The 17,432-nt window shown below is 47.9% G+C and overlaps 6 protein-coding genes across 6 annotated transcripts; 4 read left to right on the top strand and 2 right to left on the bottom strand.

Moving 5' to 3' along the window:
- Positions 1 to 407: 407 nt before the first annotated feature.
- N7466_008246 (uncharacterized protein) lies at positions 408 to 4,794 on the top strand (the record flags this gene model as incomplete). The annotated part of the gene is made up of 4 exons (XM_057167635.1): positions 408 to 668; positions 734 to 3,124; positions 3,185 to 4,564; positions 4,612 to 4,794. The coding sequence occupies 4 exons, from the start codon at positions 408 to 410 to the stop codon at positions 4,792 to 4,794; spliced, it is 4,215 nt and encodes a 1,404-aa protein (XP_057018266.1).
- Positions 4,795 to 5,737: 943 nt separating this feature from the next.
- On the top strand, positions 5,738 to 6,944 carry N7466_008245 (MFS general substrate transporter; the record flags this gene model as incomplete). The annotated part of the gene is made up of 2 exons (XM_057167634.1): positions 5,738 to 6,131; positions 6,184 to 6,944. 2 exons carry the CDS (start codon positions 5,738 to 5,740, stop codon positions 6,942 to 6,944), a joined length of 1,155 nt encoding a protein of 384 aa, XP_057018265.1.
- Positions 6,945 to 7,108: 164 nt separating this feature from the next.
- On the bottom strand, positions 7,109 to 8,736 carry N7466_008244 (zinc-dependent alcohol dehydrogenase; the record flags this gene model as incomplete). The annotated part of the gene is made up of 8 exons (XM_057167633.1): positions 7,109 to 7,290; positions 7,362 to 7,618; positions 7,682 to 7,732; positions 7,793 to 7,886; positions 7,947 to 8,027; positions 8,123 to 8,144; positions 8,218 to 8,432; positions 8,505 to 8,736. 8 exons carry the CDS (start codon positions 8,734 to 8,736, stop codon positions 7,109 to 7,111), a joined length of 1,134 nt encoding a protein of 377 aa, XP_057018264.1.
- Positions 8,737 to 9,329: 593 nt separating this feature from the next.
- On the bottom strand, positions 9,330 to 10,208 carry N7466_008243 (ADP-ribosylation factor family protein; the record flags this gene model as incomplete). Its single annotated transcript, XM_057167632.1, has 5 exons — positions 9,330 to 9,356; positions 9,421 to 9,744; positions 9,813 to 9,896; positions 10,006 to 10,044; positions 10,134 to 10,208. 5 exons carry the CDS (start codon positions 10,206 to 10,208, stop codon positions 9,330 to 9,332), a joined length of 549 nt encoding a protein of 182 aa, XP_057018263.1.
- A 562-nt stretch (positions 10,209 to 10,770) lies between these two features.
- Positions 10,771 to 13,148, top strand: N7466_008242 (putative chromatin remodeling complex subunit (Arp8); the record flags this gene model as incomplete). The annotated part of the gene is made up of 4 exons (XM_057167631.1): positions 10,771 to 10,810; positions 10,893 to 10,971; positions 11,055 to 11,469; positions 11,532 to 13,148. The coding sequence occupies 4 exons, from the start codon at positions 10,771 to 10,773 to the stop codon at positions 13,146 to 13,148; spliced, it is 2,151 nt and encodes a 716-aa protein (XP_057018262.1).
- A 622-nt stretch (positions 13,149 to 13,770) lies between these two features.
- On the top strand, positions 13,771 to 17,378 carry N7466_008241 (uncharacterized protein; the record flags this gene model as incomplete). Its single annotated transcript, XM_057167630.1, has 4 exons — positions 13,771 to 13,783; positions 13,838 to 14,002; positions 14,060 to 16,117; positions 16,180 to 17,378. 4 exons carry the CDS (start codon positions 13,771 to 13,773, stop codon positions 17,376 to 17,378), a joined length of 3,435 nt encoding a protein of 1,144 aa, XP_057018261.1.
- Positions 17,379 to 17,432: the final 54 nt, after the last annotated feature.

Here is a 17,432-nt window from a genome sequence, read left to right as displayed (position 1 = left end):
AGGTAATGAAAGACTTTGTCAGGGAATACATGGACAACCTTGGAACGGCTTAGTGGAGAGTGTGTGCCTTGAATCTTCCGCGTCGAAACTTACCCGAATATACTGTAACATTACCATCGTGTACCGTAACTCCAAGTCTCCATCTGCGTATTAAAAAGACATCTCCTCCTTCATTGGTTCACACTGGCTTCATGGCGTGTCAATTTCAGCAGCCACTCTCGTGTTGAAGTTTTCAGCTAACCTTAAGACGATAGCCCACGCGATCATGTTGAAGCAGGCTCATCGACTTCGAACATTTTGTCTTTTTCTTTTGAAACCTCTTTTGTGTAGCAGTGTCAGAAGATAAACATTCAGCCAATTTTCATTCCATATTCCGGATCACCGATAGCAGATCAACAGTTGAAGACATGTCATCTGAAATGACAGAAGAAGAGTATAATCTACAAGAGGTCTGGGATAGAGTATGTGCGTCTTTTGCACAGACAACAAAGATTGATCTTACCACAAAGCCAAAGTACTCAGTTGACCAAGTCCTTGAACAAATTCGGGCAAAGCAGAGTGGGGATGACGAACAAAACAGCAAATACAGGGCTGCTAAAGATGTTATTCAAAAGACTTTGAAATTTGTCACCGTACTTGGAGGTATCGCCGCCCAGGGCGCGAGCATGGTAAGAAATCAGGATCCCGTTACACTCAGTGCTCAGACTGGTTCCAACTAACATTACTCTACTAGGTATTCGCTCCGAGCAGCCTTTGCTTCAACGCAATCTCCTATCTGATAGATACCGGCGCGAAATATAAGAGAATCTTCAGCAGCTTGGCCAACCTGTTTCGCCGCATATCTGACGTCCTGGAACGGTGCAAAATATATCTGCGTTTGCCTCCAAACACGATTGACATATCCCTCCGCAGAATCATCAATGACGAGTTGCTGTGTTTTGTCGACATCTGCGCCCTTTCCATCAAAGTTCTCAGTGGGAACAAAGTTTTGACGGCGCTAAAAGTTTTCGCTTTCGATAGCGACGAGGGAGTCAGCGGACAATTAGCTCGCCTTGCTATGTTGGTTGAACGCGAAACTCAAATGCGGGCGACTCTCGGATTCGAGTTGCAGATAACCAGTATGAGGGGCATTATCGATATTAGCGAGGGTAACAGGAAAATCAGCGCGTCGGTGGATAAGATGATTAGCCTCCAGGAGAAGAAAGAAGCTGAAAGGGCTGAGAAGAAGGTCTTGGATGATATCGATGCCAGTCTCGATACACCCAGCGTTACTCAAGAAACCCTCCAAAAGAATCACAAGCGCATTTTGGGGGAAAGGGTTAAAGGAAGTGGAGAATGGCTCCACAAGAATGTTCTCTATACTTCCTGGGCGCACGGTCTTGAACAAGGCTTTTCAATCTTGGGTATCTCGGGGGCGCAAGGTCGTGGCAAGTCGTTCTTATTCGCGACTATCGTTGAACGCCTTCGACAAACATCTTCCCAGATTGGAGAAAATCTCACATGCACATCAACTGCCTACTACAATTTTGGGTCACAAAATCAAGAATCATCTCTGATAAATGCCTTAAAGGTGCTCGCGTGGCAGATTGTCAAGACAGATATCGTTTACCGGAAAGACTTGAGCTCTGTGGAGACAGATGGTATCGACGAAATTGCGACTATGTGGAACACTCTCTTTGCAAAGTCATATAAGAGCGATTCCACCTTTATCCTCATGCTGGATAGCATCGAACTGATGAATCAGAATCACTTCAAGGGGTTTGCTCAGCTTCTAGCAGAACTGCAGGTTATATCTTCGACTTGGTCTAAATTCAAACTCCGTATCTTGTTGTCTGGAAGATGTGAGTCCGTCAGCAAGCTCCGAATTCAAATTGGAGGCGGGATTTCAGTCATAGACGTGGCCTCTCAAAACAAAGATGATATGGGAAAGTTCATTGACCACCGTCTCGACAAAATGAGTATCCTTAAAGGCTTATCGGACCCTGTTCTTGATCTTCGGCGGGACATATTACAATGTCTTACTACAGAGACTTCTGGTGACTATGTCAATGTCAGCCTTCTCCTGCATGAGATCAGTGGAAAGCAACGCCCGAGTGAGATTAGGAATATTTTGTCTCGATCTGGTGGGAAGCGCTCCGATACTATTGCGCGAAAGATTGAGCTACTAAACGAAACCCTTAGCGACGAGGACATCTCTGACCTCAACGAAATCCTCACTTGGACAGTGGTTGCAAGTAGACCTCTAAGTCTCGCAGAGCTGGAAGCTGTTCTATTTGCCAAAAATAGAGAAGCGTCTCTCCGCCCACTCGCGGAGAAGATTATGGACCGGTATTCCTCAATGCTTCGAATAATGGGTGAGCCGCACCCGATATCTCACATCATTCCACGAACCTCCAAGGTCGTGTTAATTTCTGACTCAATCAATGATTTCTTACGTGCAAATGGAAGGATTGAGATGACCTCCGATGTTCATGGCAGCATCAGTACTGAGAACGTCAATGAATTCGAGGTCAGAATCGTCCGGAGATTCTTAGAGTCCGTCTGTGACTCCACTTTGTTCAGCAAATTTGGATTCGATGATTTCTTTCAACAGAAGCTCATAGGAAAAGCCGGCAAGATTGGGATTGAGATTGAAAGCGCTCATCTGAGGGTAGTTTCAACATGTTTGAAGACCTTTCTCCCGCCAACGACACCAAATCTAGCTCCTTTGCTCCCTTTTGCGATTGATTCCCTTGCCTATCATCTTAAGCAAGCTGACCTTTCGTTGGTTCAGCCTCAATACAAAGCAGCAATTGGACCAGATTTGGTCAGGCTTTTTACAGATGAGCAGGCAATCACAATATGGTGGGAGGCTATTTGGAAGTGCTACGATCCGTCTCCACATCTTGCTTGGATCCTCGAAGACGACAACACAGAAGCTGTGTTAAGGTGGCTACGGGACTCTGCAGTCAGCAAGAGCTTATCCGACCAGCAATCTCAATGGGTAAGCTCACTCACTTCTAAATATGAGCCCGACGCAGACGTTCTTGATCATATATCCAAGATACTGGCACGCCAATGGCTGCAGCAGGGACTGAGAGAGCAGGCGCGGCCTTTCATTGCGGTTAATGGAATTCAAACAAAGGTATGCCTCAAAGAAATTACATGCGCCATCATTTACTGAGTACAATCATCAATGCTTCAGATCGAGAACAGGAAAAATCCCCAAATCGAAAGATCAACGGCTTGGCCCGGACAAGCAGCTTTCGACACGGATCAAATCCTTTCTACGGCTGCTTGGGCTCAGTCGCAACTTGGACTAGATCAATTGAAATACATTGACCACATTCATATAGCGCAGACAATGCAATTTTTTGACAATCATGAGGGGGCCATTGAGCGATTCAAACTTGCATCATCGCTCGAACCGCATAGTTCTTACTCGCTATTGTGTCTATCGGAATGCTATGCTGAGCTAGATGAGTACGAACTGGCGATCGAAGTCTCTGAAAGTGCAAGAAAAGCTGTTTTATCCTCTGACCCTGAGGGTTGCTCGGAGAAACTTGATGGTATAGATGCGAACTTGGCCGAATGGTATGCACGAAAGGATGATCATCCTGACCGAGGAATCGCGATATACGAGGCCATGCAACATAGAAATCCAGGAAACGATAGGGACCAGGCCTCGGGTCTAATTGCTCTATACCATAAAGCTAGAAGACATGATACTATCCTCGAATTCATGCAATCACTGAAGGACACCACGGATGATGTAACAGGGGAAACTCTTCTGGTACAGACGTTTTTCTCTTTCCGAAGCAAATTCCATAGCGCAATGTTTGCATTGGTGCAATCCGGGATCGGTCGTGATATTATTCTCGAAGGCTACGAGGCGGCCATTCTTGCAGCCGAGACTCAGGCTGCGGAGTGCCAAAAGCTAGGAGAAGAATTCGATCTGACAAACGAAGCCTTTCTCCACCATCAACTCGCATTTCTTTGCTATTGGAATGATAAAGACGATCCAGAAAGACGAAAACTCGCCATCGAACGATGGCTGCATCTGCTAGAGATGGATGAAGCATCTGACGATTTGATGCTTGGAGACATCAAGACATGCGCTCTTTCCGGGCTCACAAGAGCATACTTCAACGAAGCCCTTGGTGATAAAGAAAATGCCTCTTTTTATCTGGACCAAATGAGCCAGCTTGCCACGTTCACACGCATTCCCGACCACCGGTACTCGATGCGTGACGGGACGTATCCAACACAACTCATTGCACGATACTATGTGTTGCAGGGGGATGAAAAACGTGCAATGGATACCCTCCGAGGGAACATTAAGCTCAGCCTTGATCTTCTCTCGGATGACGATCCATTGAATGACTGGCAGGGATATGAAGGGTTGGCGGTAAATCTCATGTATGCTGGTCAAGACGCTGATTGCCTGGCAGCATGGTCTTTAATCACACCGGAGAAAAGCATAGAAGTGGGAGAGATCCCAGAAAATACTCCCAGTGGCCTCTGCGTAACTGGTGCGATGGAGGCTGTGAAACCCACTGGGAGTTCTCAGATGATATGTATGTGTGTAGGGTGTGTGATACTGTCAATTTTGACCTTCCCTGTTTAGAAAAGCTTCGCAGGGGGGACATGGACGTTTTGGTCTGCGATAAAAACCATGATATGATGCATGTTCCAGCATATGATCTAAGCGAACGCCAAAGCGTTGGAGATGGAAATGTTAGAGTTGGTGAAAGGATTGTGAAGATTGACGATTGGGTTCATCAAATCAGAGAAAGATGGGGCATACTGGGATAGTGATAGGATGTGTGGTGTTCTTAGTAGAACGATTAGAATTCCAAGTTTCTGGCTCAGCATTGAGCAATTTTCTTTGAATGAGACTACTAAGTATGGCTGGACGAGAAGTCATGTTCAACGTTCCAATGTTCTCCACATCCTGTGGTGATATGTACAAGATTCTTTATGGCCCCACTGGGTGAGCACTAAATCGGAAATACCAACCAACCTTGGAAGAAAGTGCCAGACATTATCCGGTCTAAAGATATGCCCTCATATGAGTGGCTATTAGCTCAATTCAAACGATCACAACTAAGGCGTTATTTCGACGAGTTATCTAAAAGAGTTAGTCTATTCGTGGTCGTGCATCATCGGCCGCCGCTAGTCTCTCAAGGTCCAACACCGACCCGCAATGCTTTCCTTAATTGGCCCACCGTGGGGTTTCTGGCCACAGGCCCACAGCTGACACAAAAAAAAAGACCATTTCCTGCATCCAGATTAACTAATTGAGTTATCTTAATAATTGCCTCGCCTAAATATGAAGGCCGAGAGGCCGAAAGGCGTGAAGGATGTAACATTTTCATGCAGAGGGGGTTTGGAAACACACCCACTCACCTTAAAAAGGAAATGCATATCTCTATCTTACAGACTCATAGATTGTTTCAAGATAAACCAAATATTGAATTGATCATCCTTCAAAAACATTGTACCGCCCGTGGATCATGTCTAGTTGTCAAGAAAAACCCAACACAGCATCGATAAGCCATCCGGCAGGGGTGGAAAGTGATATCTCTGACACGGAGAAGCAAGCTTCTAAGAATTGCGACAGCCCTCCTCTCCCACCAAACGGCGGAGCTGTAGCTTGGCTCCAGGTAGCGGGGGCCTTTTTTTTGTTTTTTAATTCCTGGTAAGTTTGTGGTGATCACTTTCGTTGCTAAGTATTGGCAAAATCGATCTAACATGGATGTCACTCCTGGCTCCCAGGGGAATCGTCAACACTTTCGGTGTGTTCCAAAGCTACTATGAAGATGACTTGCTTTCCAATTACTCCGCCTCCTCTATCTCCTGGATTGGCACTGTCCAGGGCTTCCTTCTCTTCCTTGTCGGAGTGGTCGTTGGTCCCGTATTCGATAGAGGGCATCTCAAAAGCCTTGTCATCATCGGATCATTCTTCGTGGTGTTCGGTCTAATGATGACCTCGCTGTCAACTGAATACTATCAAGTGTTCCTTGCTCATGGTGTCGCTGTTGGAATCGGATGTGCATTTCTCTTTCTTCCTAGCATAGCTGTTGTCACAACTTATTTTACCTCGCGACGTGCACTTGCAACAGGAATCACAGCCTCTGGTGGTAGTATTGGTAAAGTGATCCATGCCAGGCTCCATTATAACAGTCCTGCTAACACATCCAGGTGCTGTGATTTTTCCAATAATGTTTCACAGACTTATAGGCCCCCTTGGTTTTGGCTGGACAACTCGCGTTATTGCGTTTATCGCGCTGGCAGGGCAGGTATTTGCCTGGTCTGTAATGAAACAGCGTCTACCACCTCCCAAACAGACCCGGTCACTACTTGATCTCCGCGCATTCCGAGAGCCGATATTCGTCGTCTTTAGTTTTGGTCTATTTTTCTCCTTCGTGGGCCTCTACTTCCCCTTCTTCTATCTACCGAGCTTCTTCTCGTCTTCTCTGCATGCGAGCTCCAACATATCGTTCTACATAATTGCTGTTCTAAACGCCTCCTCCGTCTTCGGGCGGATCACGCCAGGCTTAATCGCGGACCGTATCGGTTCTTTGAACACACTTATCCCCATCAGTCTGATCGCAGCGATTTTGTCTTTCTCCTGGATCGGAATCCATAATGAAGGTGGTGCGATTGTGTTCGCGTGTCTGTATGGCTATGCCTCTGGGGCTATAGTCTCCTTGCCGCCCACTATCATTGCACGGTTAAGCCCCGACATGGCTACTGTGGGGACCCGCATGGGAATGTGCTTTACTTTTGCGGGCACGGGTCTGTTGATTGGGAATCCTATTGCAGGTGCTTTGTTGGATTTGGAGGATGCCATGTTTTGGAAAGCCCAACTTTTCACCGCAATCATGGTAGTAACAGGGTCGGCATTTTTTGTTATGGTACGCTTAATGAAGTTGAGACAAGACGATGGATGGAAAATCTGAAGCCGATATAGAGACACAGATATAGACAGATATGTGCATGAACTGGATCCATGGATTCAAAAATCAATTACCCACCAATCAATAGCAGTAATTGATCCAATTGACAGGATCGATGCTGATCTTGCCATACATAACACGTTTTTTAAGCACTCGGTGCTATCTATCTAGGGAATTCTCAAAACAGCTCTTCCTTCAATCTCAGAGCGTTCAAGTCGTTGCAACACATCGACAATCTCTTCTAGATCAAAAACCTCGATATGCGCTATTACATCACCGTTAACTGCCATCGCCAATAGTTCATCCATTTCCTCGGCGGTTCCAGCAGAGTTCCCAACTATCGTGAGGCCTAATTTTCGCCAAGAATATGTTAGCAAATCCGGATGTATAGCGAGCTCGTATGCTCTCCACAGTAATCACCTTTGACTATCATCTCGAAAGGGGTCGCTGGGACCCGGAATGGAACATGCGGAATCCCGACACACACTAGAGTACCCAATGGCCGAAGCATTTGCATGCTTTGCTGGTATGCTGCTTCTCCATTGGCGGTACAAATCACTCCATGGACACCTAGGCCAGATGTAATCATTTTAGCCGCTTCAACTATATCCACTTTGCGGAAGTCCAGGAACTCAGTGGCCCCAAGTGACAGGCATAGATCTCTCTTTTTGTCTCCCCTTGAATTGGTCAGCATGGTCTTTGGCCTCTTAAGAGCTCTCGAGTGTATAATGGTCGCTCACGTATCGATTGCAAGGACCCTAAGGCCCTGCTTAGCTGCGATCTGAATGCCCCTGTCCTTGAGAATCAGTTTAAACGCCAGAAAATACCAGACATATGCTGGAATTACATACATATGGCCTAAACCTCCACCGGCACCAAGAATAGCAAGCCAGTTCCCCTGCCGGGCCCTAACTTTCTTGATTGAAGAGTACATCGCAATGCCAGCTAATTTGTGTTAATAGTCGGGAAGAAGACAGGCTCCATTCATAGGATATATATGCATACCACAGAGAAGAGGAGCCGCTGAATCTAGAGACAGGCCAGATGGAATCTTTGTTGCGTGAATAGCGGGTGTAACGATATATTCTTAATGATCGAAAATCGAGTCAGTATTCGAGTCAAACAGCGATCATCGAGCTTTTCCCGAGAATTCAAGTTAGCGAAGGCGTGCATGCACTTACGTTGGAAAGTACCTGGAACATTCTATAATTGGTCAAATTAGTATACAGCCTTGTTATAGTTAAATGGATGTATATTGTCCCGGTGAATGACGTACTGCACCAGCGTTTCTCTGGTTAGGGCATGCTGTATGGTTAACCTCACAAATTTCGCATTCGAGGCAAGAGCTATACAGCCATCTAAAATATGGCAATGGTGACATCAGTAGGAATTCGAGGCCAACCGGAGGCAAGTTACGGAATCGCATATTCCATACGTACCTTATCCCCACTGCTTGACCCATCCATTGACTCTTATCAAGATCACTCCCAACTAAGAAATCAGAATTAATGTCCTCTTAAATGCATGGCAATGAGATATGACGATGAAGTGAGACTTTTTCACCTGCAACCACTTTTCCCACGCCCTCGTGACCCGCGACATCTGTCTTCATAGGCGTGTCACCTCGAATGCTGTGCACATCAGAGTGGCAGACCCCTGAGAAATCCAACTTGACGAGGACTTCTCCGACTCCTGGAACTGGGACAGGATGCGTGCAGCTGATTTTCACATCCGAAACATCTTTTCCTCCAGATGCGGGGATCACAGCCGCAATCTGAGTAGCTGGGCTAGACATGTTTTTGATTGATTCTCGAGGGTTGGGTGATGCAAGTGATAGCTGAGGCACTTGTGCTGTTATATGCGCAATGGAAAGAGTAGCTCTCAAGTTAATGGCAAGAACAGATGGTCATATTAAATAGCCACTGGGTGGACGATTGCTACAGATGGGGTCGTATCTTAGATGCGGGGTCCAGTTTAGCATACTAGTACCTTATCTCGGATGATACGAATCAAGCCGACTGTGATGTCTTAGCCGATATGAATGTACTAGCTTCCTCTTGTACTTTCATTCAAATGATGTCGAATGCTAGGCCTCGTACCTCTTTCACCATGTGTATTACTCAGAGAATGATTATGTTCAAAACCGATCCCACGGCAGTTTCATTAAACTATTATCTTTAAACAGCCGTAAAATGCTGATGATAATCTCAGATCATTGAGCCTTATAAGACAAGGGCTCCGCTTATATCAGCAGAGCCGAAGAGAAGAAAAAAAAAGAGAAACATCACAACCCCCGAATGCAGCAGAACGGCCGGCAGGTGGCTTGACCAAGCCGAGGTCTAAGGTATATCACAGATCAAAATCTATCGTCCGACATCAAAAAGCATCTCATTGGTTTTCGGCTTGAATGGTTTGCTGCGAAGAGGACCGAATCATTAGTAAAACGTTGACAACACCCAAAGAAAGAAAGATGACAAACCACAAGCCAGTCCATGCCCTCTCCGATACCCTTGCCATCAATGGCAGAGCAGGCGACAATACTCCAGTTCCGATCACGTAGCTCTCCTAATTTCAAGGCTTCTGAGATCTCACCCGCGCCTTTAGCACCGGGTTGATCCTGCTTATTGGCAAATACCAGCAGAGATGCGTCACGAAGTTCCTCTTCATTCAGCATGGCCGCCAGCTCGTCTCCCGCGGTTCCCAGTCGTTCAATATCCGTAGAGTCAATGACGAAAATGACTGCCGCTGTGTTGGCGTAGTAACAACGCCAGTATGGACGGATCGATGTTTGACCACCAAGATCCTATGGTCAACGGCGGTCAGTGGGGTCCAAAATAATCAGGGGAGGGGAGGGCGTCATGAGGCACATACCCAGACATTTAAATGTAGGTTTTTATATGTCACGGACTCGACGTTGAAGCCGATGGTAGGAATGGTAGTGACAACTTCACCGATCTAGAGACGCGAACTGTTAACATCAAGTATTCAAATCGCAAAATGCAAATCACAAACACGTGCAGTTTGTAGCGCGATGCGATGCTGCGTTTTGACTGGATATCCATACCTTTAGTCTGTAAAGAAGAGTGGTCTTTCCAGCGTTATCCTAAATTGAGAGAAGTTGGTCAGTCATGTTCCAGCGATTAGGCGCATTACAAGGTGCGCCCCTCCCCGCAACAGGTAAAATGCACGTACGAGACCAAGGATCAGGATTCTCGTCTCCTTCTTTCCCCAGACAAGAGCTGCCAGACGAGATAATTGGGCTCCCATGTTGATATGTACTAGAAATGTGAAGGTTCACTTGGTGTCTTTGATCGCGATTCCAGCGAGGGCGGAGTAGGAGGCGTAGAGCTGCGGCGCGGGCGGGTGAAGGAAAGGGGACTTCGAGTTTGAAAAAAAGGGCTGAATGAGCTTTGACTACTTCGGCTCAAACGGAGTGAAACAGTGACAAAGAACTGTTTGGAGGAATGGGAAAGGTGGTGTGTGAATGGTGGCAATCGTCTTGGACTTGCTTGAGCAATCGGCCTGTGCGTGTGGGCGGTCAATCGGGGTTAAGCTGAACGGCGCTTCTAGACTGTCCCGAACAAGCTTCCGACTTCCCGCAATCCGTGTAAAAGACTCCTCTATGACCTTTCGAACTCATCGTCACTTTGCCTTCTCTTTAATCCATCCTCTTAAACAAAACCAGATCTTCCCACCAAGTCCGCGCCCCCGTTTCCGCACCCCCGCCCCCGTGCACGCGCTCCGCCCCCAGTTCCACGCTCCCTAGATTCTCAAACCCGAACCCACGATTCAACAAACCCAAGTCGCAAGAAAGCGCTAGTACCCTACAATGGTTGGAAAGAAGTCGGGCAAGGCCCTTCGGGATGAAGGTGAGTGGCCAGAGACATATGGTCTTGCATTATGCAAACTAGCTCAGGCTGTAGACTGGAGACTAATATACCGAATTACCAGGCCTTGAGCGAACCGACAACAACATGGATCTCTCCAGCTGGCCGCAGGTTCAAGCAATCAACCAGAAGAACTACTACACGTTTGTCCCCCCAATCTGACCCTCAACCTGTCTGATTGTTCAGATTCTATGGATTTCAATATTGATTAGCCTGTTCCACCTAGCGACTACCTCAAGCGAGACGATCAGTACCTGGCATTCCGATTGCAAAACGAAGAGGCGAGAACGAAGATGACCAAATCAGCCAAGGACAAGGATCGCGCACTCGCAATGGTAAAGACCAATGAACTGACAGAGGCCGAACCGGAAGCAGATGGCGATGCCAATATGGAAGATGCGGAGGAGGAGGAGGAGGAGACCCCGGCCGAGACAGTAGGCTCTAAGGTCATTGTCATTCACATCGGTAGCCAAAATCTACGCATTGGGCTGTCAAGTGATGCCCTGCCGAAAACCATACCGATGGTCATTGCGAGGAAGGCGAAAACGAGCGAGAGCGAAGACCAGGAGGAACCCAACCCGAAACGACAGAAGCGGGATGATGGGACATTTGAAGAGCCAGAGCAGCTGTTTGGACCAGAAGTGAGCTCACAATGGACCCCCTACGCGATACATACTGCGACTACTAGCTAACAACGGAATAGTGGTCCTCTCACTTTAGCAAAATGTCTGCTGAATTGAAAGTTCATATGCGCCAAAACAAGCGAAGGATGTTGCCAAACTCCAAAGAAATGGTGGTCAATTTCAATCGAAGGACAGTCCCAGAGACCATCTCTGAGCACAATGACCCTATGCGCATCGAATGGACCGAGCTTTCAAACCCCCCGCCGGAGTACATTGTCGGGCAGCCTGCATTGAGAGTGCCAGACTCATCGAACCCTCGTTACAAACTTTACTGGCCATTCCAGAATGGGTGTTGCAACGAGAGGGACTATACCAGCAAGCGGATGCTGTTCCTAGATATCTCATTGATCCTTGAGGATGCTATCAAGACCCAGCTTGGCTTGACTAGCAAAAAGGACTGGCCACAGTACTCTTGTGTCTTCGTCATTCCCGATCTTTTTGAAAAGTCATATGTCACCCAAGTCCTGGACATGTTAATGCGTGAGTTCTCATTTGCCCGGGTGTGTTTCATCCAGGAGAGTCTCGCCGCAACCTTTGGTGCCGGGTTCACCTCGGCTTGTGTGGTTGATATCGGAGCACAGAAGACTTCCATCTGCTGTGTGGAAGAAGGTATGTGTGTGGAAAATTCTCGAGTGAACTTAAAGATGGGTGGCCGAGATGTCACGGAAGCTTTCATCAGAATGATGCTTCACGACCATTTCCCTTATGCCGACATCGACCTATGGCGGAGATACGACTTTCTGTTAGCAGAAGAGCTTAAAAGGACTATTTGCACTATGAACGAGGCCAGCGTTTCCCCACAAGTCTTTGACTTCCATCTCCGCGTGGCTGGACAGGACACCCAGAAGCACACTTTCAAAGCCTTCGATGAGGTTCATCTAGCCCCGATGGGATTTTTTGAGCCAACTATCTTTGACAACTCACAAAAGCTTGCTGGTCGGCGTAGATTGATTGAGCGCTCTGTCGATATCTATGACGGACATTCCAATGATCCTGTCTCTGCCGCTCAATCCGAAATTTTGACAGCCCTCGCGCCGCCGCGCCCCAAGGCAAACGGAGAATCAAATCCCACCCCCACAGATGTGCAAGCAACCCCGAGCAAGCCTCAGCATCCAAGTGCCCTAGGTCGAGTCCAAGAGCAAGAAGCTACACCCCACTCTTCTGCCCCGGGCTCACCCGCCCCGGAAACGACAGGTACTCCACAGGCCGGTGTTAGTACACCTGCTGTCACCGCTCCAACCAGCCAAGTATCTCGTCCTACCATTGAGTATCACGATGATGTGCTGCCCGTGTATTCTCTGGATAACGCGATTCTAACCTCGATTGCTCACGCTGCTCGTTCCGATGAGAAGAAAATGCGTGATTTCATTGGAGGAATCATGGTTGTTGGAGGTGGTACTTTGACCAGCGGCTTCCACTTGTTCCTGGAAGAACGTCTTCAAACTCTACGCCCCGGATTTGCCAAAGAGATCATGATTGGGGTTCCGCCAAGAGATTTAGATCCTCAAGTGGTTGTTTGGAAAGGCGCTAGCATCTTTGGAAAACTTAGTGGAACTAACGATAGCTGGATCGGACAGCTAGAGTATGATCGGCTTGGTCACCGGCTCATGGCCTACAAGTGTATGTGGGGATACTAAATGTTTTTGAATATAATGGTTGGGGGTCTAGGTAGGACTTGCAATCATTCAGGATGCGTTATGCGTATGATTATGCGTGTTTAGATAAACAATGCCTTTTTAATTTTTAGCTAACTAGTTAGGTTAAAACATCTTTTAGTAGTAAACAAAGATCTTTTCTTCTAGAGCTTTTCTTCTATATACAGTGCCTGGCCACGAGACTTACAAATTTCCAAAGTCACTCTTCGCTAGTAGCTGTAAATTTACCAGTCCGTATCGCAATAACCATCTGCTATTTATAATTTGGGTTATATAGGGACTGGGTCGTTTTCAATCGTATTAGATACTCAAATATAGTATTTATGCAAGATCGCCTTCTTGGAGGTACTTCAGAGATTTGTAAGTCTCATGGCCAGACACTGTAACTACTGTGTATGTTTAGCTTGTTTAGCTTGATTGTTGTGTTCTGCAACACTTAGACCGAAAATCAGAACGACACAAAATTTCCTCGGGGGTTTTCGGAACACTCCTTCCTCCCCTTCACTTTGGACCTCGGAAAAACTCGGAACAACTCACTCCCAACCACACTCGGATTAAAGATAGTCCGCGGGTTTACTTTTCGAAGGCGGTACCCACCGGCAATATGGCGCCAAATCGTGAGTACCAGATACTCGCCGAAGCTGAGGGACCGATTTTGATAATTTGAACAGCTTGCCAGCGCTTCCTCCTCCTCCTGCTAGGGGTCTTAACTCTCTTCCCAGTTGTCAATTCGCGTCTCCCACCCCCCAACCCCACCACTTCAGTTTCCACCTCCTTCCCATCCACCCCCACTCCATCTCCGTCGCCAATTCACAGCGATCTTGCAGCTCTACCAGGTGAGTTGGAACAATTGAGTCTAATTCGGAATCAATACTTATGAACCTTATGTATAGACGAATCCGCACATCAGGAACAGCTTGACGATCTCCTCGACTATCTCCTCCGACTCATAGAAGCCTTTCAGCAACAGCTTGACGATTTCGACGACTATCTCCTCTGGCTAAGGGAAAACTTTCCAGAGCAGTTTAACACTTCCAACAACCATCTCCTCTGGTTAGGGGGAAACGCGGACCCTGAAGTTGCTTCCCAGAACAGTGAAGATTCCGACTCGAGCACCAACGATCCAGTACAGCCCACCAATTCTCCATTGGAGTACAACAGTGCCGACAGCGAACGCAATTCGGTCTTGTTCTACCACCCAAATTCCCTAGACGAATTATTTGGTGCCAACTACAGTGAATCTGACGATAGTTCCAACTACGCTGTATTTGCTTACAGCCTCCCCCATTACAGAGGTCTCCCTACTATTTTCGAAGAAGACGAGGATTCCGACAACGGTGAATTTGACTACAGTCTCAGAGGTCTCCCTACTGTTTTCGAAGAAGACGAGGATTCCGACGACGGTGAATTTGACTCCAGTCTCCCCTATTACAGAGGTCTCCCTACTATTTTCGAAGAAGACGAGGATTACGACAACGGTGACTCCCACAACAGTAACACCGAAGGTCGCTCTGGTCATTCTCCAGACCAAAACGGCGTCAACGGCGACTCCCACAATAGTCCCACCGAAGGTCGCTCTAGCTATTCTCCAGACCAAAACCGCGTCAACAGTGACTCCCACGACAATACCAGCCCTCATTACCCCGAAGAATCCCATAACAGCGTAAACGGCTTCAACAGTCACTCTCATTACAGTACTCCCACTGTTCGGATTCTTGAGCCACGCGAAACTCCCCCCTCTGGTTATTCTCAAGAACTCCCAAACGGCGTCAACGGTTACTTCCACAACAGTCACACCGAAGGTCGCTCTGGTGATTCTCAAGAAAACCAAAACAGCGTCAACGGTGACTCTGGCAGCAGTTCTCCCTCTGTCTTTTTTCTCGAGCCAGGCGAAACTACTCCCTCTGGTTATTCCGAAGAATCGGAAGAACCCCAAATCGTCGTCAACGGCATCTTCCACAATAGTCACACCGAAGGTCGCTCTGATTATTCTCAAGGATCCCAAATCGACGACAACGGTGACTCCCACGATAGGACCACCCCTCAATACCCCGAAGAATCCCATAACAGCATAAACGGCTTCAACAGTCACTCTCATTACAGTACTCCCACTGTTCGGATTCTTCAGCCACGTGAAACTACTCCCTCTGGTTATACCGAAGAATCGAAAGAATCCCAAACCGACGACAATAGTGATTCCGAAGAATCGGAAGAATCCCAAATCGACGACAACAGTGATTCCGACGAAGACAAAAACGGCGACGACAGTGACGACGGTGACGACAGTGATACCGAAGGTGCCTGTGATTCTTCTAAAGAAGATCAAAACAGCCACGATCGTGACTCTGACAGTAATAATAGCGAAGGTCGCTCTGATTCTCCCGAAGGAGACCAAGAAAGCCACGATAGTGACTCTGGCGGCAGTGATAGCGAAGGTCGCTCTGGTTATTCCAAAGAATACGACACCGACAACGACTGCGACCCTGACGGTAGTAACACCAAAGGTCCCTCTGATTCTTCTGAAGAAAGCCAAAGTTCTGGTCGTGATCACTTCGGCTCTCAAAACCATAGCGCAGACGGATCTCAACAAGAGCTTCCCTCTTTGTCCCATTACACCGGTGGTAATATTCCATCGCCTGAGTTCTTTAAATCTGTGATAACTGAGTCGCCTACTATTGCCGACATGGCTTCTAAGTCTAAGGAGGAACAGCCCTCTGGGAGCTTCCACCAGGATTATATCGCTTCGATGCGGTACCGCAATGATCTCCCGCCCCCTGATATGCCTCCGAAGTTTCTTGACATACCACACGAAGGCCTGAGCCGCTTCCTTACCCCGGGGTTTGCCTCCAACCTTGCGCGTCGTGAAGAGCCGAACATTGATGTCGATGCCGAGGGTGGCATGCCTATTGACCTGGTTGGGATTCCAGGTCTGCATCTCGGAGACGAGAGTGGTAAGTGGATTCCTTTTTTTTGTTGAATTCTTAATCCCGTTCTCCCTGACACTTCTCTATAGCGATCATGGCTCCGGAAAATCCGCAGCCGATCGACCCTGCGGATCTGCCACTCCTGATGCCCCTCGATCAACTTCGTCACCCTGCACCAAAGAACACAAACGTCAGCTTTCTTCGCCGAACTCAACATATTTCTGTCGAGCGCAGCGCTCCCTCAATTTCTGGCACCACCCTTGTCGCCAACCAAACTCGCTCTATCAAAAAAGCAAAGGTTTCACTCGATGATCCAAAGAACGTGAAAAAGCTTGTCCAGAAAGGCTTTGATGTCTTCTACCCGGAGAGCAAGTACACTGGCGAGGATACAGAGAGCCGAGTCCGGGGTCTCCCCGCCACCAAGGCTGAGCTTGATGCCTGGGCCAACCCTGTTCACCCTGATAATCCGAAGCTGAAGTTTGTTGGCTTCTTCCCTGTTCTTCCAGATCTCGATGGCTTCACAGATCCCGGAGGTTTGGTCCAATTCAAGTTTGACAAAGCACCAGTGTCGGCTGTCGGTGGTAAGCGGGATAAGCGTATGGATGTGGCTTTGCTGCACCCATCGGCTCCAGAAGAACGAATTTGCGAGGAGCATGCGCAAAAGGCAGCCCTTCACAAAGCCAACCCTGAGGTCTATCCTGACCCTGGTCCCGTCCCCTGGGACTATGATCTCTTCCTGTCCGAAAAGTCAGAGTCGGTGCCGAAAATTGCCACCAGCATGGATCCAAAGCACCCGAACCGCGATAATGATGATCTCTATGGTCACGAGGGGGCCGAGGGCAATAAATTCCACCGATACGATCGTGTCCGGACTTACGCTACAAGTGCTCAGACCATCAACACCGACAACAAACAGAGAGATATTGCTCTCACTATGTTTGAGCCAACTGAGGGCAAGGATAAGCAGCAGGCCGCTTACTATTATTGCATCTTGGGCAAGACGCGCCTTAAGCCTGAGCGGGCCCGTACCATTGCCCAAGCGGGGTTGGCCCCTACTGCTTCTCAGGTGAAGGAAGACCAAGTCGACCAGATGCAGGTCGCTGTCCGTGACCCTGACGAGTCGGAAGTCTACAAGCGTGCTCTTCACCGCGCGAATATCGATCCGGAGTTTGCAAAGACCCTTGGTCCGCCCCCCGAGCCCCCTGTCGCTGAAGAGGGTGAGGAGGAGGTAGCCGAGCAGGCAGATTCTCCCGATGATGAGGCGGGTGATCAAATGAGCGACGAGTAGGTCGGCTGCGGGTGACTAAAATATTCTTATCATGTATGAGCGTTTATTACCAGT

This window comes from Penicillium verhagenii (assembly GCF_028828195.1).
Source record: "Penicillium verhagenii strain IBT 33310 chromosome Unknown utg000008l_segment0_segment0, whole genome shotgun sequence".
Classification (NCBI taxonomy): Eukaryota; Fungi; Ascomycota; class Eurotiomycetes; order Eurotiales; family Aspergillaceae; genus Penicillium; species Penicillium verhagenii.
This window is presented reverse-complemented; position numbering and strand designations above follow the sequence as displayed.